Below are 14,448 nucleotides of genomic sequence, written 5' to 3'. Positions count from 1 at the left end.
GCCAATCTCTTTAATATAACTATAAACCCATAATTTTCCCATATAAAATTTTAATAATAATACCATAAAAAAAACTCAGTTTCCTTTTATGTTTTCTTCATCAGAATATCCGTGTCTAATTTATATCTGTGAGTCTCTGACATTCAAGTATATATGAGTCAGAATATTTATCGCAAAAACTATATTTGTGCTATTATTGTATATCTGTGGCAGTGCCTAAATTTCCGCGTCAAGTATTAATGTTTTCTTTGTCAGAAATGTCAATGTTACCTTAAACAGTAAAACAACACGAATCAAATGTAATAAATAATTTTTTTTTTGCTATTCTCTCTTTGACATTATAAATAACAGATCGTTTTCAGTCTTGGATTCTTAACAAAAGGTTAAAAATCAAACAAGAATGGCTCTCGTTATTATGAATGTCTTACTTCTTTTATTCTCGGTAGTCTTAGTTCGTTCCGATCAAACTACCACGCCTCTCAAATCCTTTAAGGTCAGTTGTTAAACCAAAAAAAAAACTCTAGACACATTGTTTTACCTTCTATTTTTTTGATATGCTTTAACTAATTCAACATCATTTTTTCTTGTATCAGATCGGTGAAAATGTGACATACGATTGCATAAATATTTATAAGCAACCAGGACTTGATCACCCTTTGCTTAAAAACCATACAATCCAGGTGCGTAGTTTCAGAAATTCATCTCCTACTTATGGTTTATTTTTATGAAGTTTTATTTTAAACTTTTTTTTTTGAACTTTGTTATTTTAAACTTGACTATACAATTATTTGTTCCTTTTTTGTTGAAAAAGATGAAACCATCAAGGAGTGAATTAAATAGTCAAACTGGCAACAACATCACACAGAAAAATAAAATAAAATGTCCAGATGGAACCATTCCTGTATTAAAAAATACAAAAGACTTCCTCACAAGCGCTAACCTTTTTCCCGAGAACTATGTCCATCCACAATCAGTAGACAGCCCTGGAACACATGTAAGCATCCACTTTCGTTATATTCTTTGATCTAATATTGCTTGTATGAATGTATTATTAATGTGTATATATGTTTGTTATAACCGGGTCTTTTGTAGATTGCTGGAGTAAGGTCGCATGCTGGTCCATATCGTGGTATACAAGCCTGGGTTTATGGAGTTGACCTAAAAATTGAAAAGGATCAAGCCTCATATAGTCAAATATATTTAGGCAGTGGTGTGAATAACAAGATCAATTACATCTCTGCGGGATTTATGGTAGATTTTACCTTTTATTGTTTTTGTGCAAATTTCTTCCCTTTATCCCATATAATATTGTTGGTAATCTTAAATTATTGCAACTCTTGTTCTTAGATAAATCCAGGACTTTTTGGCGACGGACGTGTTTGGTCATATGGATTTTGGAAGGTCTGCATATTTATGATCAACTTATTTGGTTTCCATTGATTGTGTAGTCAATATGTAAATAAAAATAATATGTAAATATTCAATATAATTTTGATAGGGTAAAGATGAAAAAGGATGTTACAATACAGCTTGTTCAGGGTTTGTTCAAGTATCACAGACTATTCCCATAGTTCAACCCATTGATATTTCGCCAAAAGAGCCTTCCTTTTTACGTCCCTTCATCCATCAGGTATATCTTCTTTATAAATCATGTAATTTATAGAAACATACCAGTGATATGTAATTTCATGTTAACAACTCATTTGTATTTATATACTGTTTTCAGGATAAAGATACAGGAAACTGGTGGCTTACACTTCTGGGACCAGATGAGCCCAATGGTGATGTTGGTTATTGGCCAAAAGAATTATTTAACCTTTTCGACAATGGTGCAAGTATGGTTGGAGTTGGTGGTGTGGTTAAAGCTTCTCCTTCTGGTTCAAGCCCTCCAATGGGTAATGGTAAATTTCCGGATAAAGGCCGGAGAACTTCAGCAATTTTTGCAAACATTGATGTCTTGAATTCTAACTACAAGCAAAATAAAATCAGTTCTTTTCCTATTGAGATATTGGTAGATAGTCCACGATGCTACGGGCTAAGAGTCGGTAAGGTAGAGTGGTACCGTCGTACTCGTCTAGGGTACTTTTTCAATTACGGTGGTCCAGGAGGAAACTCTTGTGGAGTTTGAAATTTATGATTTATCTATGTAATCTTTGACATTTATCTATGCAACGGTTTGCATATGTATGTCCAAATATTATCCTTAAGCAAATAACAAAATGGTATTGATATAATAATTTGTGACGTCGTGGCTATTATTTTTTCTTTTCATTTTGGATTAAATTTTACAAAGTAGAAATAATAGTTTTTTTTTTTTTTTTTTTTTTTTTTTTTTTGCTAGAAAGTAGAAATAATAGTTACCTAGTAATTCTCATTTTACCAAATAAAAAGAAGTAATTCTCACTTTTTCGGAAAAGCGAATCCTTATTTTTCTTAACAAGTTTAGTTTTGTTTCCAAACTCTTGAAGCTGGTTTTTTTTCCACTAACTTTTGTTCAAAGGATTTATGCATTTTTTGTAGTCGAATGGATATATATTAAGAACAGGTAGAGTGGAAGTCCCATATGTATATGGAAGAAATCGATCTGTTCTATGCTCTGAACATCAACTTCATATGTCCCATATGTTCTTTTCAATTAGTCGCCATCTCTCTCTCTATTTGTCACTCTTTCTGAGAGCATCTCAAACTCATTACTATTTTCACCTCTATAATAGTATTATTTAGAGGTGAAATTATTCCAACTCACCTCTATTTCTTCTTCTATAATAGAGATTTCTATTTTTTCCTCTATTTATAGAGGAAGAAATAGCATTTCTCTATTTTTTACTCTATAAAATAGAGATTGCTATTTTAGAGAAATACATTGGAACACATTCCACCTTTATTATCGAGTTTTTTTTATTTTAGAGGTGAAAATAACAAAATACATTGGAGATGATCTGAACGTTAACTTGACATGAGCGTGTCCATGAGTTTATTCATGTGGGCCCAGGGCCCATGAGTACCCAGTTATATCAATTGAAACACGGTCACGTGGTAAAATATTAGCCATGCAACATGATTTCAGTGAAGGAAAATGAGTATTTGTCTTGTTTTATTTCTAATCATGCTTTCTGGTTTAACATAAATGAATGTTCTTAGAGCATAATTATCCCTAGTTTCTTAGAAGGGTTTTACACTAAAAGAGGTAGTGGCCTCCACAAATTTGCTAATAGTCGGTCACAAAAGGTGTGAGTTAAGAATCAATTTTGATCTATTTCTTGAACTGTTTGCGGGTCCAATCGCCACGTGGAAGTCCGCGATTGATTTCTTTTTTATTTTTTTTTAAATAAGCCAAAACAAAAAATAAGATTTAAGAAACCCAAAAAGAGTTTCACCAATAATAATGGTCTTATAGAATTAATTTGGTGAAGCTAATAGTAATATTTTTATTATAAACGGTTGTCACACAAACGAGATTCAAAAAACATAATCTTCATCATACACATATCTTTTGTGGCTACAAAAAAAATATCAAATTGCAGATAGTATTCACAGTTTCACTATTCTAAGCTACCTGATAAAAAAGATGATCCAAATGTTTTTTATCAGTTGAACAACCAAAGATGAATAGACCATGCAAACTAAAAATATATAAATGATAAAAAAAAATTTAAGGACCTAAAATGACAACAAAAACACTAAATGACCATATAAACATAAGAATATATTAAGCAAGAAAAATAACATAGAATGTTAACATATACAAACATAAAATTAAGAGAGATCATAAGAAAGTGGCTTAAATTGATTGGCTTGATTCAACAGTTTCTTTCTATTTTACTTTCATTCTTTCTTATTTGAATTGGATGCAATTGCAATTTTCTGGTCGGAATATTTTCTTAGCCCTAAGTACAAAATTGATAATGATTCCACCTCCATGTGCACCATAATTATTAAAACATAAATACTAGTCAGAACTTATTTGGAAGTACGAGTTCCTAATCTTAAAATTAGTTTCACAAAACATATGCAAGAGATTCAAATCTTCAATAAAAAGATTTTTCATTTTTATGTTTTTCATAAAATTAAAATATCAAATAAAATCCATGCACTCACAAATCCATATTTAAAAAGTTATAATTAACCACGTGTCAGTAGTCAAGTGGTATATGCTCCCTCCTGTTGTCCGCAAGATCGAGGGTTCGAGGCTACCTCTTGCAGATTTGTGGTGATTATCTTGAGGGATTTTTGGGCCCAATACGGAGAAACCCAGATCTGCTGCGCGTGGCCGCTGGTAGCTTAACATAGGGTGATCACTAGCCCTCCTGGATGCCTTCGGCGGGCTTTCTGGCGGGCAATGGCCAGATTTCCGAGACAGTCATTAGGCGCTAGTCGGATTCCTTTTGAGGCATTCGGATACCAGGGTCATCAAAAAAAAAATTATAATTTTATCAGTGTTTTTATATAACAAATTTAGATAAGAGTATGCCATTTAAAACATTGGACACGACTCGCAATATTGTGAGGCGTGGCGAAACTTAAAATTGTCCGGTGAGTAAGTCGGCAGTAATAGGTTTAATGTAAACCTTTTATAGGGACTAATTGTTTTAATTGTGCATAGTTTTTTTACTTATTGGCCCATTATGGCCCCACCACAATACTTTTTGGCAAAAAGGTCACAAACAGTCAATAAACCCTGGAATCCCTTTAGTCAATTGGTTTAATTAAAGGTTTACTCATATTTATACATCCAAAGATATAAGCTTTCAGTTTTAGAAAAATGAAATTATGCAAATTAATAGAGAGAAACTTAAATGAGATTTGCAGCACGGCAGATTGGTCATGAGGCATGTCTTGGAATCGTCTTTCACAGTAACCAAGGTAATGTTCTTCTGTTTATGTTGTGTACTTGTGTATCATTCTATGAATCAGAAGACCATTCTAATTTAATAATTTTGTAGTTACATCTGTTCAGTTTAACTTGGTTAATGATGATCACTTCATGAGCGATTCCATAGATGAAGAAATCTGTATCTGGTCGACCTCCCAGTGCCAAGTTGTAGATTGGGTCGTGCTAGAGGCATTGTAACAGCGGATTGTTGCTGCCCATACTGTAGGTAGGGATCGTTGGAACTTTGACGAGTTGACTGCAGCTTCTACAGTGTATCAGGTAAAGCTCATAGATTACACACGAAACACATGAGACACCAATCCTTGTCTCTTGTATGACGAGTTGACTGCAGCTTCTACAGTGTATCAGGTAAAGCTCATAGATTACACACGAAACACATGAGACACCAATCCTTGTCTCTTGTATGACGAGTTGACTGCAGCTTCTACAGTGTATCAGGTAAAGCTCATAGATTACACACGAAACACATGAGACACCAATCCAATCCTTTCCTAAATAGATTAACTTCTGGCTGTCTTCAAAGGTGATCCTACCAACGACATGAGTACAAAATAAAGAGTTGTGTTGACATTGTATGTTTTTTGCTCTTTCTTAGCTCACAATTTTGGAGAAGAATCTATTCAGAGACTGATGTTGTATATTACAAAATATTTTTTTAATAATATAATTTGTTTTGTAATTGTAAACTCAATTTGGTAGTTGTTTTTGTATTTATTAATTAATTTAATTATCAAAATTATATTTTTAATAAAATTTTATATAATAGCCAGAATTACATATGTGGTTATTTGTGTCATAAATCCAAAATTAGATTTGTGTTAATTTGGCAAAATAGCTACAATTTGGTACATTACTAGTTGTGGCTATAATAGCTACAAATGTGATTTGTTTTATCCGTGGAAATTAGCTCAGATATTGTTTGTGGTTAAGCCGTACGTGCGAAATAATTTTGTGGCTATTTGTGATTATCGCCAAATAGCCACAAAATTTTGGACATAGCCATGAAAACATTTCTTGTGGTGAAATAAACATTTATATTTATAGGGTTAGTGAATCCAGACTTAAGATTTAGATTCGAAAGATGCGTTTTGGAAAGTAGGATTTTAGATTTTAAAAATAAAAAAATAATACTAAAAATAAAAATAAAATTTTGAAAAAGAGTTTCAATAAAATTTTCGGATTTCAAAATAAAATTTTGAACTTTATGTTTTTGAAAAAAAACTGTAAAAGTTATAAGAACTTTTGAACTAAAAAAACTTATAATTCAAATATTATATAAAAATAACTTTTAATTTTTTAGCTTTTACTGTTTATTTAAATAATTATTTATGTTTATATATTTAAAGTAGATGTAAAAGAGTTTTAGCCTCTTTAATAAAATCTCATATTTTAGGTATTTGTAAAAAAAGATAAACATGAAAAGTGATACAAAACATGAGGTAAAAGTAGAATTACTATTTCAATAAATGACATTTTTATGAAATAGTAGAAAATACTGAAATGATGATAAGGATGAAGTTTATAGATGAACATTAAAGATGAAATTTTGAAAAATCATGAACATATAACAACATTTACATTTTTTTGTAAATTTTAAGTAACTTTATACTTTAGATGTATAAAATATAAATTAAAAAATATTCTAAATAATCTTAATCATAAAACTTTTAAATTTTATGTATTCTTATTATAGGTATATAATGTTGTATATATGTATTTATAAATATTAAGACTTAAATAATCTTTAGTACTATTTATGTTTGATTAAAGTTTGTAGATTTTATTTTTGTTTTTGTAGATTATTATATAGAAAATGTAAATCAAAATTAAAAATTCAACAAAAATAAGTTATGCAAAAATGAATAAACATCTCAGTATTAGCAATTATACAATATTTTTAGTTCATCAATGATATTTTAGTATATATTATTGTATTAATTTGTAATAATCTAAGAAAATATACAGACATAAATAAAATGTTTTTAATTAATTTTTAATATATATTATGCTGTTTAATATTATTTTTAAAATAGATGTTTATTTTTAATATCAAACAGTTGTTTTGGGTGAATTTTTTTTCTATGAAATCAGATCATATATATAAATTATATTTTCATAAAATATGTTTTGTTTCCTTTTTTTTAAATATAATGTTTCGTTACTAATAGTAGGTAGATACCCGCACTACGCCGTGGGATACAACAAATTTTTTTCCGTTACTTTAGTAGTATTGGATGTCAGAAATTGCATGTTTTTAACAGATACAAATAAGTTGATATGGAATTAAAATTTTGAATAGTAATATCTGAAAGTTGATAAAATTAATTGTAATAAAGGGTAAACATGTGCTTTCTTTATGGACATAATAAAAACAATATAAATTAATAATATCAGAATTTCATATTTATTAATTTATAGACTTGTTAATTTACAAAAAAAATAGATTTATATTTTTGAAATAATTTTAGAAAAATAAGAAAAATATTTGGTTTAAATTTTTATATATTCGCTAAATTTTATAAATCTGATTTTATATTGTTTTATACTATTACTTAAAGTATATGAAATATGCATCATACAATTTAAATGTGTTTTAATTTTATTAAATAATATGGAACCTTAAGAAAAAACAAAAATATACCCCTTATCAAGTATATGTGCCTTTCTACTAACTTTATTTTTCTATCAATATCAACTCTCTAGAAATTACACACCTGAATCAATTCCATAGTCCTACTACAACATAAGATAATGTACTTGATAGAAAATCTCCTCGCATATAAAGTTTATATTCGTCACACAGATGCTGAACGCATGGTCTGAGCATACTTGTATAACATATAAATTTGCAACAACCTCAGCTCGGTAGGAGCCTATCTAGAAACATTTCTAAACAATTCTTGAAAAAAACATTTTTAAAGTTTAGAAGGCCATCATTTTAAAATCTTAAGAAGTGTATAATATACTAAGTAGTTCAAGAAGCTGGCATAATTAAACTCAATTTCAAATGATCGTGATAGAAATACCTTTACACTGGCACTACAAACATAAGAGGGTCTATTTTTTGATAAGACGCTCGTTCTAACAAATACATCTTTCTGCAGAAGCAAATACGAGCCTCCTTCCCCTTCGATTGGAAAAGCTGAGTGCCTTATCGCTGTCCACCACGGCACCACCACTGCTCGGCTCGAACAACTTGCTTTGTTTTCAAAATTACAATACTAATTCTTTAATCCTTTTAAGTAAATTTACACATGCTTTGTTTTCTGTGGGCCATCTGTAATCTACACTGAATCTTTATAGTTCTTTTGTGAATACAGCGGCCAATTTTGGGCCAATTTGAAACCAACCTTGTAAACTTATACAGCGGCCATTATAAAGTTTCGTTTATTTCGGTAGCTTAGGAAAATTTATTTAAAGAGAAGCAAAAACGATTGTGAGCTGTGTGTTTTTTTCCTTAAAAAGTGCGCCACGTAAACAATGATTGAACTGATGTGAAATTGTGAATAGCTAGAAAGAGAAAAAGAGGGGAATTTATCAAATAAATGAGGAATTTAATAGTCATCCCTTTGATAATATTGTTATGGTTCTATCACTAGATTCACTACTTTTGTCGTTTATTATTCATATGAATATATATAAAGTATAATCGTTTTTTTGTGGCAGGAAGATACCAGGCCAAAATCTAATTTTTTTTACTGAAGTGCAAAACCTGGTTACCTAGGAGATGATGCTTATCGATGCATCTAGATAAGTAATTATATGTGTTGATGATTTTGGCAATCATCTTCCAATTAACATAACTTAGTATCTCTAATTTATGATCTGGACATGTAAACCACCTAAACTATGGATCGAGCAAACTAATTAACCGCAGTTTAGAAATGTTCAAGTCCAAATACTATCTTTAACCAAATAACAAATTGGTATCTATATTATCGTTCGTGACGTTCGCAGTTAATTATTTTTCAATTTGGATAATTTTTACAAGCTAGAAAATTTAGTTACCAAGTACATTCTCATTTTTTCGAGAAAACCAAATGTCATTTTTCTCGAGAAATCAAATTCTCATTTCCCTTATAGACGTCTAGTTTTGTTTCTACCAACTTTTGTATTGCAAGGATTTATGAATTTTTCTTTTTCTTGGAGTCGAATTGATATATAAAAAGATTGGTTGGGCTGTCAGCATCATAGAGTCGAGAAGAAATCGATCTGTTCTAATCAATTAGTGTTCTGAACATCAGCTTCCCTATGTTCTTTTCAGTTAATGTTCATTCGACTACAAATTGCAGTTTTTTTTTGTTTGAACATAAAAAATGTCACGAGTCAACATGATTTTTTACTGCTTATTATTAGAAAAAGACCTTTGATAGTATTGTTGTGGTTCTTTTTTTCTTTACATCTGTTGTGGTACTATCAATAGTTTTACTTTTAGTTATTTATTATTCATAAGAATATATAAAATCATTTTTTTGTTGCGGAAAGATACCAGGTCAAAACGATTGAACATAATTTTTTGATATATTTGTCAAGGTCTATAGATGAATTCTGCGTACGTATCATAGTGTATGGACCGATCGAGATCTATATTAATTGTATAGTCTATATGCATAGAGACATAGGTTACACATGTATGTTTATTAAAAAAAAATCATCAAAATTAAAGTACTCCCAGTCGCTTGTTACATGTCCACATATACATCTCACATATCACTATAATTGTTTAAAACCTTTTTGGTAAAAATAAAAGTGGTGATATAATATAGCCAAATAATAATAGGAATATATATAAAAGTTGTTAGTTTAGAAGCTTTAGCAATTAAAAAAAAAGATAATGGAGGGTTTCATGGTGAAAATTGCCAAAACCATTTGGTGGATAATTAATGTTATAGGATTGCTAGGTCTGATGCAAAGAATTCAATCACAAACAATGATTAAATCTAAACACTTCTCTGATTTTCATCCCACGTGCTACACTTCTTCCCTTTTCCCTATCTCGATCTGCTTGTTAACGTTGTCATGATCTGCCTATTACCTATATATTCCATAATTATCAACATAGATGATATGCAACCAAATAAATTGTTTACCATTCATAAACTTGAATACAACATTGTAGCATTAGTCTAGCATTCACAAAAATGTTAATTGATGAAACATCTTCTTCGTTCTCTCTTTTAATACCCATCATCTTCCTTCATTTTTTTTCCCAAGTTCTCTGTTTTCCCTATCTCGATCTGCTTGTGAATTAACGTTGTCATGATCTGCCTATTACCTATTCCAATAATTATCAACATAAATGATATGCAACCAAATAAATTGTTTACCATTCATAAACTTGAATACAACATTGTAGCATTAGTCTAGCATTCACAAAAATGTTAATTGATGAAACATCTTCTTCGTTCTCTCTTTTAATACCCATCATCTTCCTTCATTTTTTTCCCAAGTTCTCTGTTTTCTCATCTTCTTCTCTGTTTATTTCTCATCTTTAACTCTCTTTTTCATAACTTTCTTTCACATGGCTCTATCTGGCTATGAGGATCAAATCAGTCCCAAGTGGTTCTGGTTGATCATCTTCATCTTGTTTTGTGCTGCTGGTGTAGGCTATTGCATAGTCTACATATGCAAGCTTCTGATGAAGAGGAGTGAAAGGACTACTATTGTCCCGGAGATGGAGATGGTTCCCGGGCAAGCTCCAGCTCCAGCTCAAGAATGAACGTATGGAGCAACAATTTGGAGAAGATGGCGTGGTTCCTCCAAGATGACCAATAAATTAGTTCCCTTAGGTTATGTTTTCTTTTTCTTTGTGTTTCAATAATAAGTAAATGTGTTGTTTATCCACGTATTAGTTTGTTTATCTGTTTTATTTAAGGGTCAGTTAGAGCATGATTAACCCACAAACCCCATTGTGTCTCTTAATGAATATTTTACTAATTAAATGTTATTAAGAACCTTGTTTAAGAAAAAGCTTTATTCATACCTTCCAATGGTAGTTTCTTATTCAAGGGTTTTAAAAAAAATAAACATTGGTGAAAGAATGATTTTGAACATAAGTACAAGGAAGCTTTTATATCATCAGAACACAAGAAACATAAAGCAACAGAAACAAAAAACTTAAAGTAACAGAAACAATAACTTAAAGTAGAACAAACAACTTAAGTTTAATGATTGGATATAAGGAGTATAATTGACAAAGATCATCAAAGGATACAATTCGCACTACATTTTAGCAAAACTAATCACCTGGCCCAGCTTAATCTAAGTAGTTCCCATGCGTTCAAACAGCTTCCTCATATACAGAGGAGACAGTAGACCAAGCTGCATTTCAGTTGGTAATCCACCAGACACTTGTTGTCTGCAGAGAGTCACAAGAAGAAGCAAATTTAAGCTCACAGGAGGTGTACAGTGTCTCACTCACATAAAACAAGAGAAATTATGAAAGATTCACTTGAAACATATTAAAAACAGGTACCTTAGAGATATCATTCAGCCACTCTCCTCCAACCCCAACAAAGGCCTGAACGCCTTGGACAAGACGCAACGCACCGTGTGGACCTGTGTTAATCGATGTCTGAACTATATCCTCCACCAGCTTGGGCAAGTTCTCAATCCAGCCTGCATCAAAAGGGATCATTAAGCTGTATTAAAGAGATTCCAGTGTGTAGATTTTAAACCTAAACCCATTTAGCAACACCGATTCATATATCAAAACAGTAAAGATAATGATTCCAGTCTCATCACCAACAAGACATTCAGCTATACGAATCTGACGAGCCTGAGGACCACTAGTACCGATTGAGTTTCCCTTGAACTTCCACTGCCAATTGCTTGTCAATCACAGACAACAATGAAACCAATAAACTAACGATTGTTCATAAAGATCATAATTTTTCAATCCTGGTTTCAAAATAAAACAACATCGATATCAACTCAACTGATAGAGCATTCAATACATCTCACTGAAGATTGAACAGAACATTCAGACAGAGCAGAGCAACATGAAACCAATAAACTGAAGATTGTTCCATAAAGATCCTAACTTTTCAATTCTGGTTCCATAAAGATCATAACTTTCTATATCGGATTCCTAAAACCAGAACAAACGGTGTTCTTTTACTCTCTTTCTCTCGCACATATTATAGTATATAGAGATGCTCTTTTTTTTGCTTAAAAATATAAAGAGAGATGATCATATATAGGCAAATTATAAGAGGGAGAAAAGGAGATACATAATATATGATTAGAACGTAATTGAATATGAAGAAATAAATAAAAAACTTAGTAATAGAATGGTTGCTATAGCACCACCGATCGTAGTGCAATGCCAGGTGTGATAGTCACACGGAATTGCATCCATAAGTTCTGACACTCTTCTGATTCTCATTCCCGTGTTAGTTTGTTTCTTCAGAAAGGGAAACATTGAGATTCGCGTAAATGACTGTATTGATACTTTGGAGGATACAATACAATGGTCAAGAAAGGTGTGCAACTATACTGTACAATTCATCCATCGAATCAACAGGACTAATATCAGAATTATTTATCTTTCAAGGAAATCGTAGTCTAATTCTATTATCATTAAACTATAAATATGCTAGAGTATATTAATAATATATTTTTAAAAAGATTATTCTTATATATTATGTTATCTTAAAATAGTTTTTTCTTTCATAAATATTTTTTTAAAAATATAAAACAATTTATTTATACTATTATTTACGAATTTATTATATAATTACAAAAGAATTTATATTAATAATATTAATTCTTTTTAAATAAGATAATTCTTATATATTGTGTTGTTATCGTAAAATAATTATTTCTATTACAAAAATTAAAAAAATAAGACATAAAATAATTTATAATTAAAGTATTAATCAAACAAAAACATTTGTAAAATATTTCTAATATGTTAGTGTATGCAAAATTTTAATATAACAATAAGCATATATATTTTAATAACACATATATTTTAATAAAACATATAAAATAATAAATTTGTAAGAAAATTATGCCCGAATATAGTTCCTAAAATACATAATGATTTTGGTTACTATTGTTTATTTTCAACAATATTATTAAATTCAGTTCAGTTCAGTCCAATCAAACCCGATCGAACCGGATTTGAACTCGATCGAACCATAGTGACCTATGAACCAAAATATTTCAGTTTTAAAACCACAGATTATAAGACATAGTAACAATATTTTAAGATTATGAGACTGATCACAATTTATTTGGTCTTCGCACATTGATTAAACTTTCTTAGTTTAGATTAAGTACTAATCAATTTATCTATGTTATAGTTTCAAAATTAAAATGCCACTTCTGATCCGTCTTTTCAAATGGCAGATATATTTTGTTTTAATCCTTTTTAATTTATTTTTTATACTTGTAAATTTTGTCATTTTATCATTTTATATTTGTGAATTTGGAGTCTACATCGTTTGGTTTATAGAAACCAATCTGGTTCATGGACATTTCATAAATGATCTTGTCGTGCTAAGTTGTAAATGATACACCTGAGTGGTTACAAAATATATATTTAGATGTAGTTATAAGATATTAAGTAGATTACGTGGGGAAATAATAGTTAGACTAACCATTTATCAATTAGTCGTAATCTGATTAAATAGAACAAGTTCTATGAGAACTAAATATTTGTTTTAATTTTTAATTTTTAAAACAAACAGTACAACTGTATATATCTTTGTAAACATTCAAATTAATATTATACTTTTTCTCAACAATTTAATATATGTTTGCCAATATCAAAACATATATATATATACACTTGTTACTCATAATCATATTTAATTAAATTCTCTAATTGTTTTGATAAGTTTTTTATTTTTAAACTCCTAGTACAATTTTGTTTAAATTGGGCCATCTGTGTTTTTTTTTTGTGGATCATACAGAAAAATGTCCTTTTTAATTCTGAGTCAGAATATCCGTGTCAGTGTCAATATATGCCTGACAAATATATCTGCGTCAGAATATATGTCACTATCTATCACATAATCCAAAAATACATATCTGTGCCAATAAAATATACTATCTGTGTCAGTGCCTATATTTTCTTTTGTAACCTGATCAGTGCCTATATTTCCTCGTCAAATATTTATGTCAGAATATCCATGTCACCTTTTTTAAGACACCCAGTCTAATAACTTTTCTACCCTTCACTAAAGGACTACTTTTTTTTTCTTTTTTTAACTAATGGACTACTTCTTATCGTGGAGAACATGTAATATAATAAAAGAAAAAAAATTCTTATCTATACTAATTTTACACTAATATGTTGAAAACCATCCAAAATATCAAAATATGTTAACAACTATACGAAATTTATGTTAATATATATCTCAAGTATGAAGTAAATGATAATATATTGGCAACATCACAATAAGGTTTAATTGATCTTAAGCTAAGTTAATAGGAGTAATCTGTAATTTATGAAACTTAATAAATTTAATTGATTTTATTAATAAAATTAATAATTATTAAACTTAATAAAAATAATAATTTATTAAACTTATTAAGTCTAACAA

The 14,448-nt window shown here is 29.8% G+C and overlaps 1 protein-coding gene and 1 long non-coding RNA gene across 2 annotated transcripts; one reads left to right on the top strand and one right to left on the bottom strand.

Annotated features, from left to right (window-relative positions):
• The first annotated feature begins 388 nt into the window (after positions 1-388).
• On the top strand, positions 389-2,128 carry LOC130494733 (uncharacterized). The gene is made up of 7 exons (XM_056988700.1): positions 389-493; positions 594-680; positions 812-994; positions 1,093-1,251; positions 1,348-1,401; positions 1,499-1,630; positions 1,727-2,128. Exons 1-7 carry the CDS (start codon positions 401-403, stop codon positions 2,126-2,128), a joined length of 1,110 nt encoding a protein of 369 aa, XP_056844680.1. The 5' UTR covers positions 389-400.
• An 8,942-nt stretch (positions 2,129-11,070) lies between these two features.
• LOC108810251 (uncharacterized) lies at positions 11,071-12,432 on the bottom strand. The gene is made up of 3 exons (XR_001943015.2): positions 11,639-12,432; positions 11,370-11,512; positions 11,071-11,252 (listed from the first exon to the last, which is right to left on the bottom strand). It is a non-coding gene; the product is annotated as an uncharacterized LOC108810251 (long non-coding RNA).
• Between the last annotated feature and the right edge of the window lie 2,016 nt (positions 12,433-14,448).

Source organism: Raphanus sativus, chromosome 6 (assembly GCF_000801105.2).
Source record: "Raphanus sativus cultivar WK10039 chromosome 6, ASM80110v3, whole genome shotgun sequence".
Lineage (NCBI taxonomy): Eukaryota > Viridiplantae > Streptophyta > Magnoliopsida > Brassicales > Brassicaceae > Raphanus > Raphanus sativus.
This window is presented reverse-complemented; position numbering and strand designations above follow the sequence as displayed.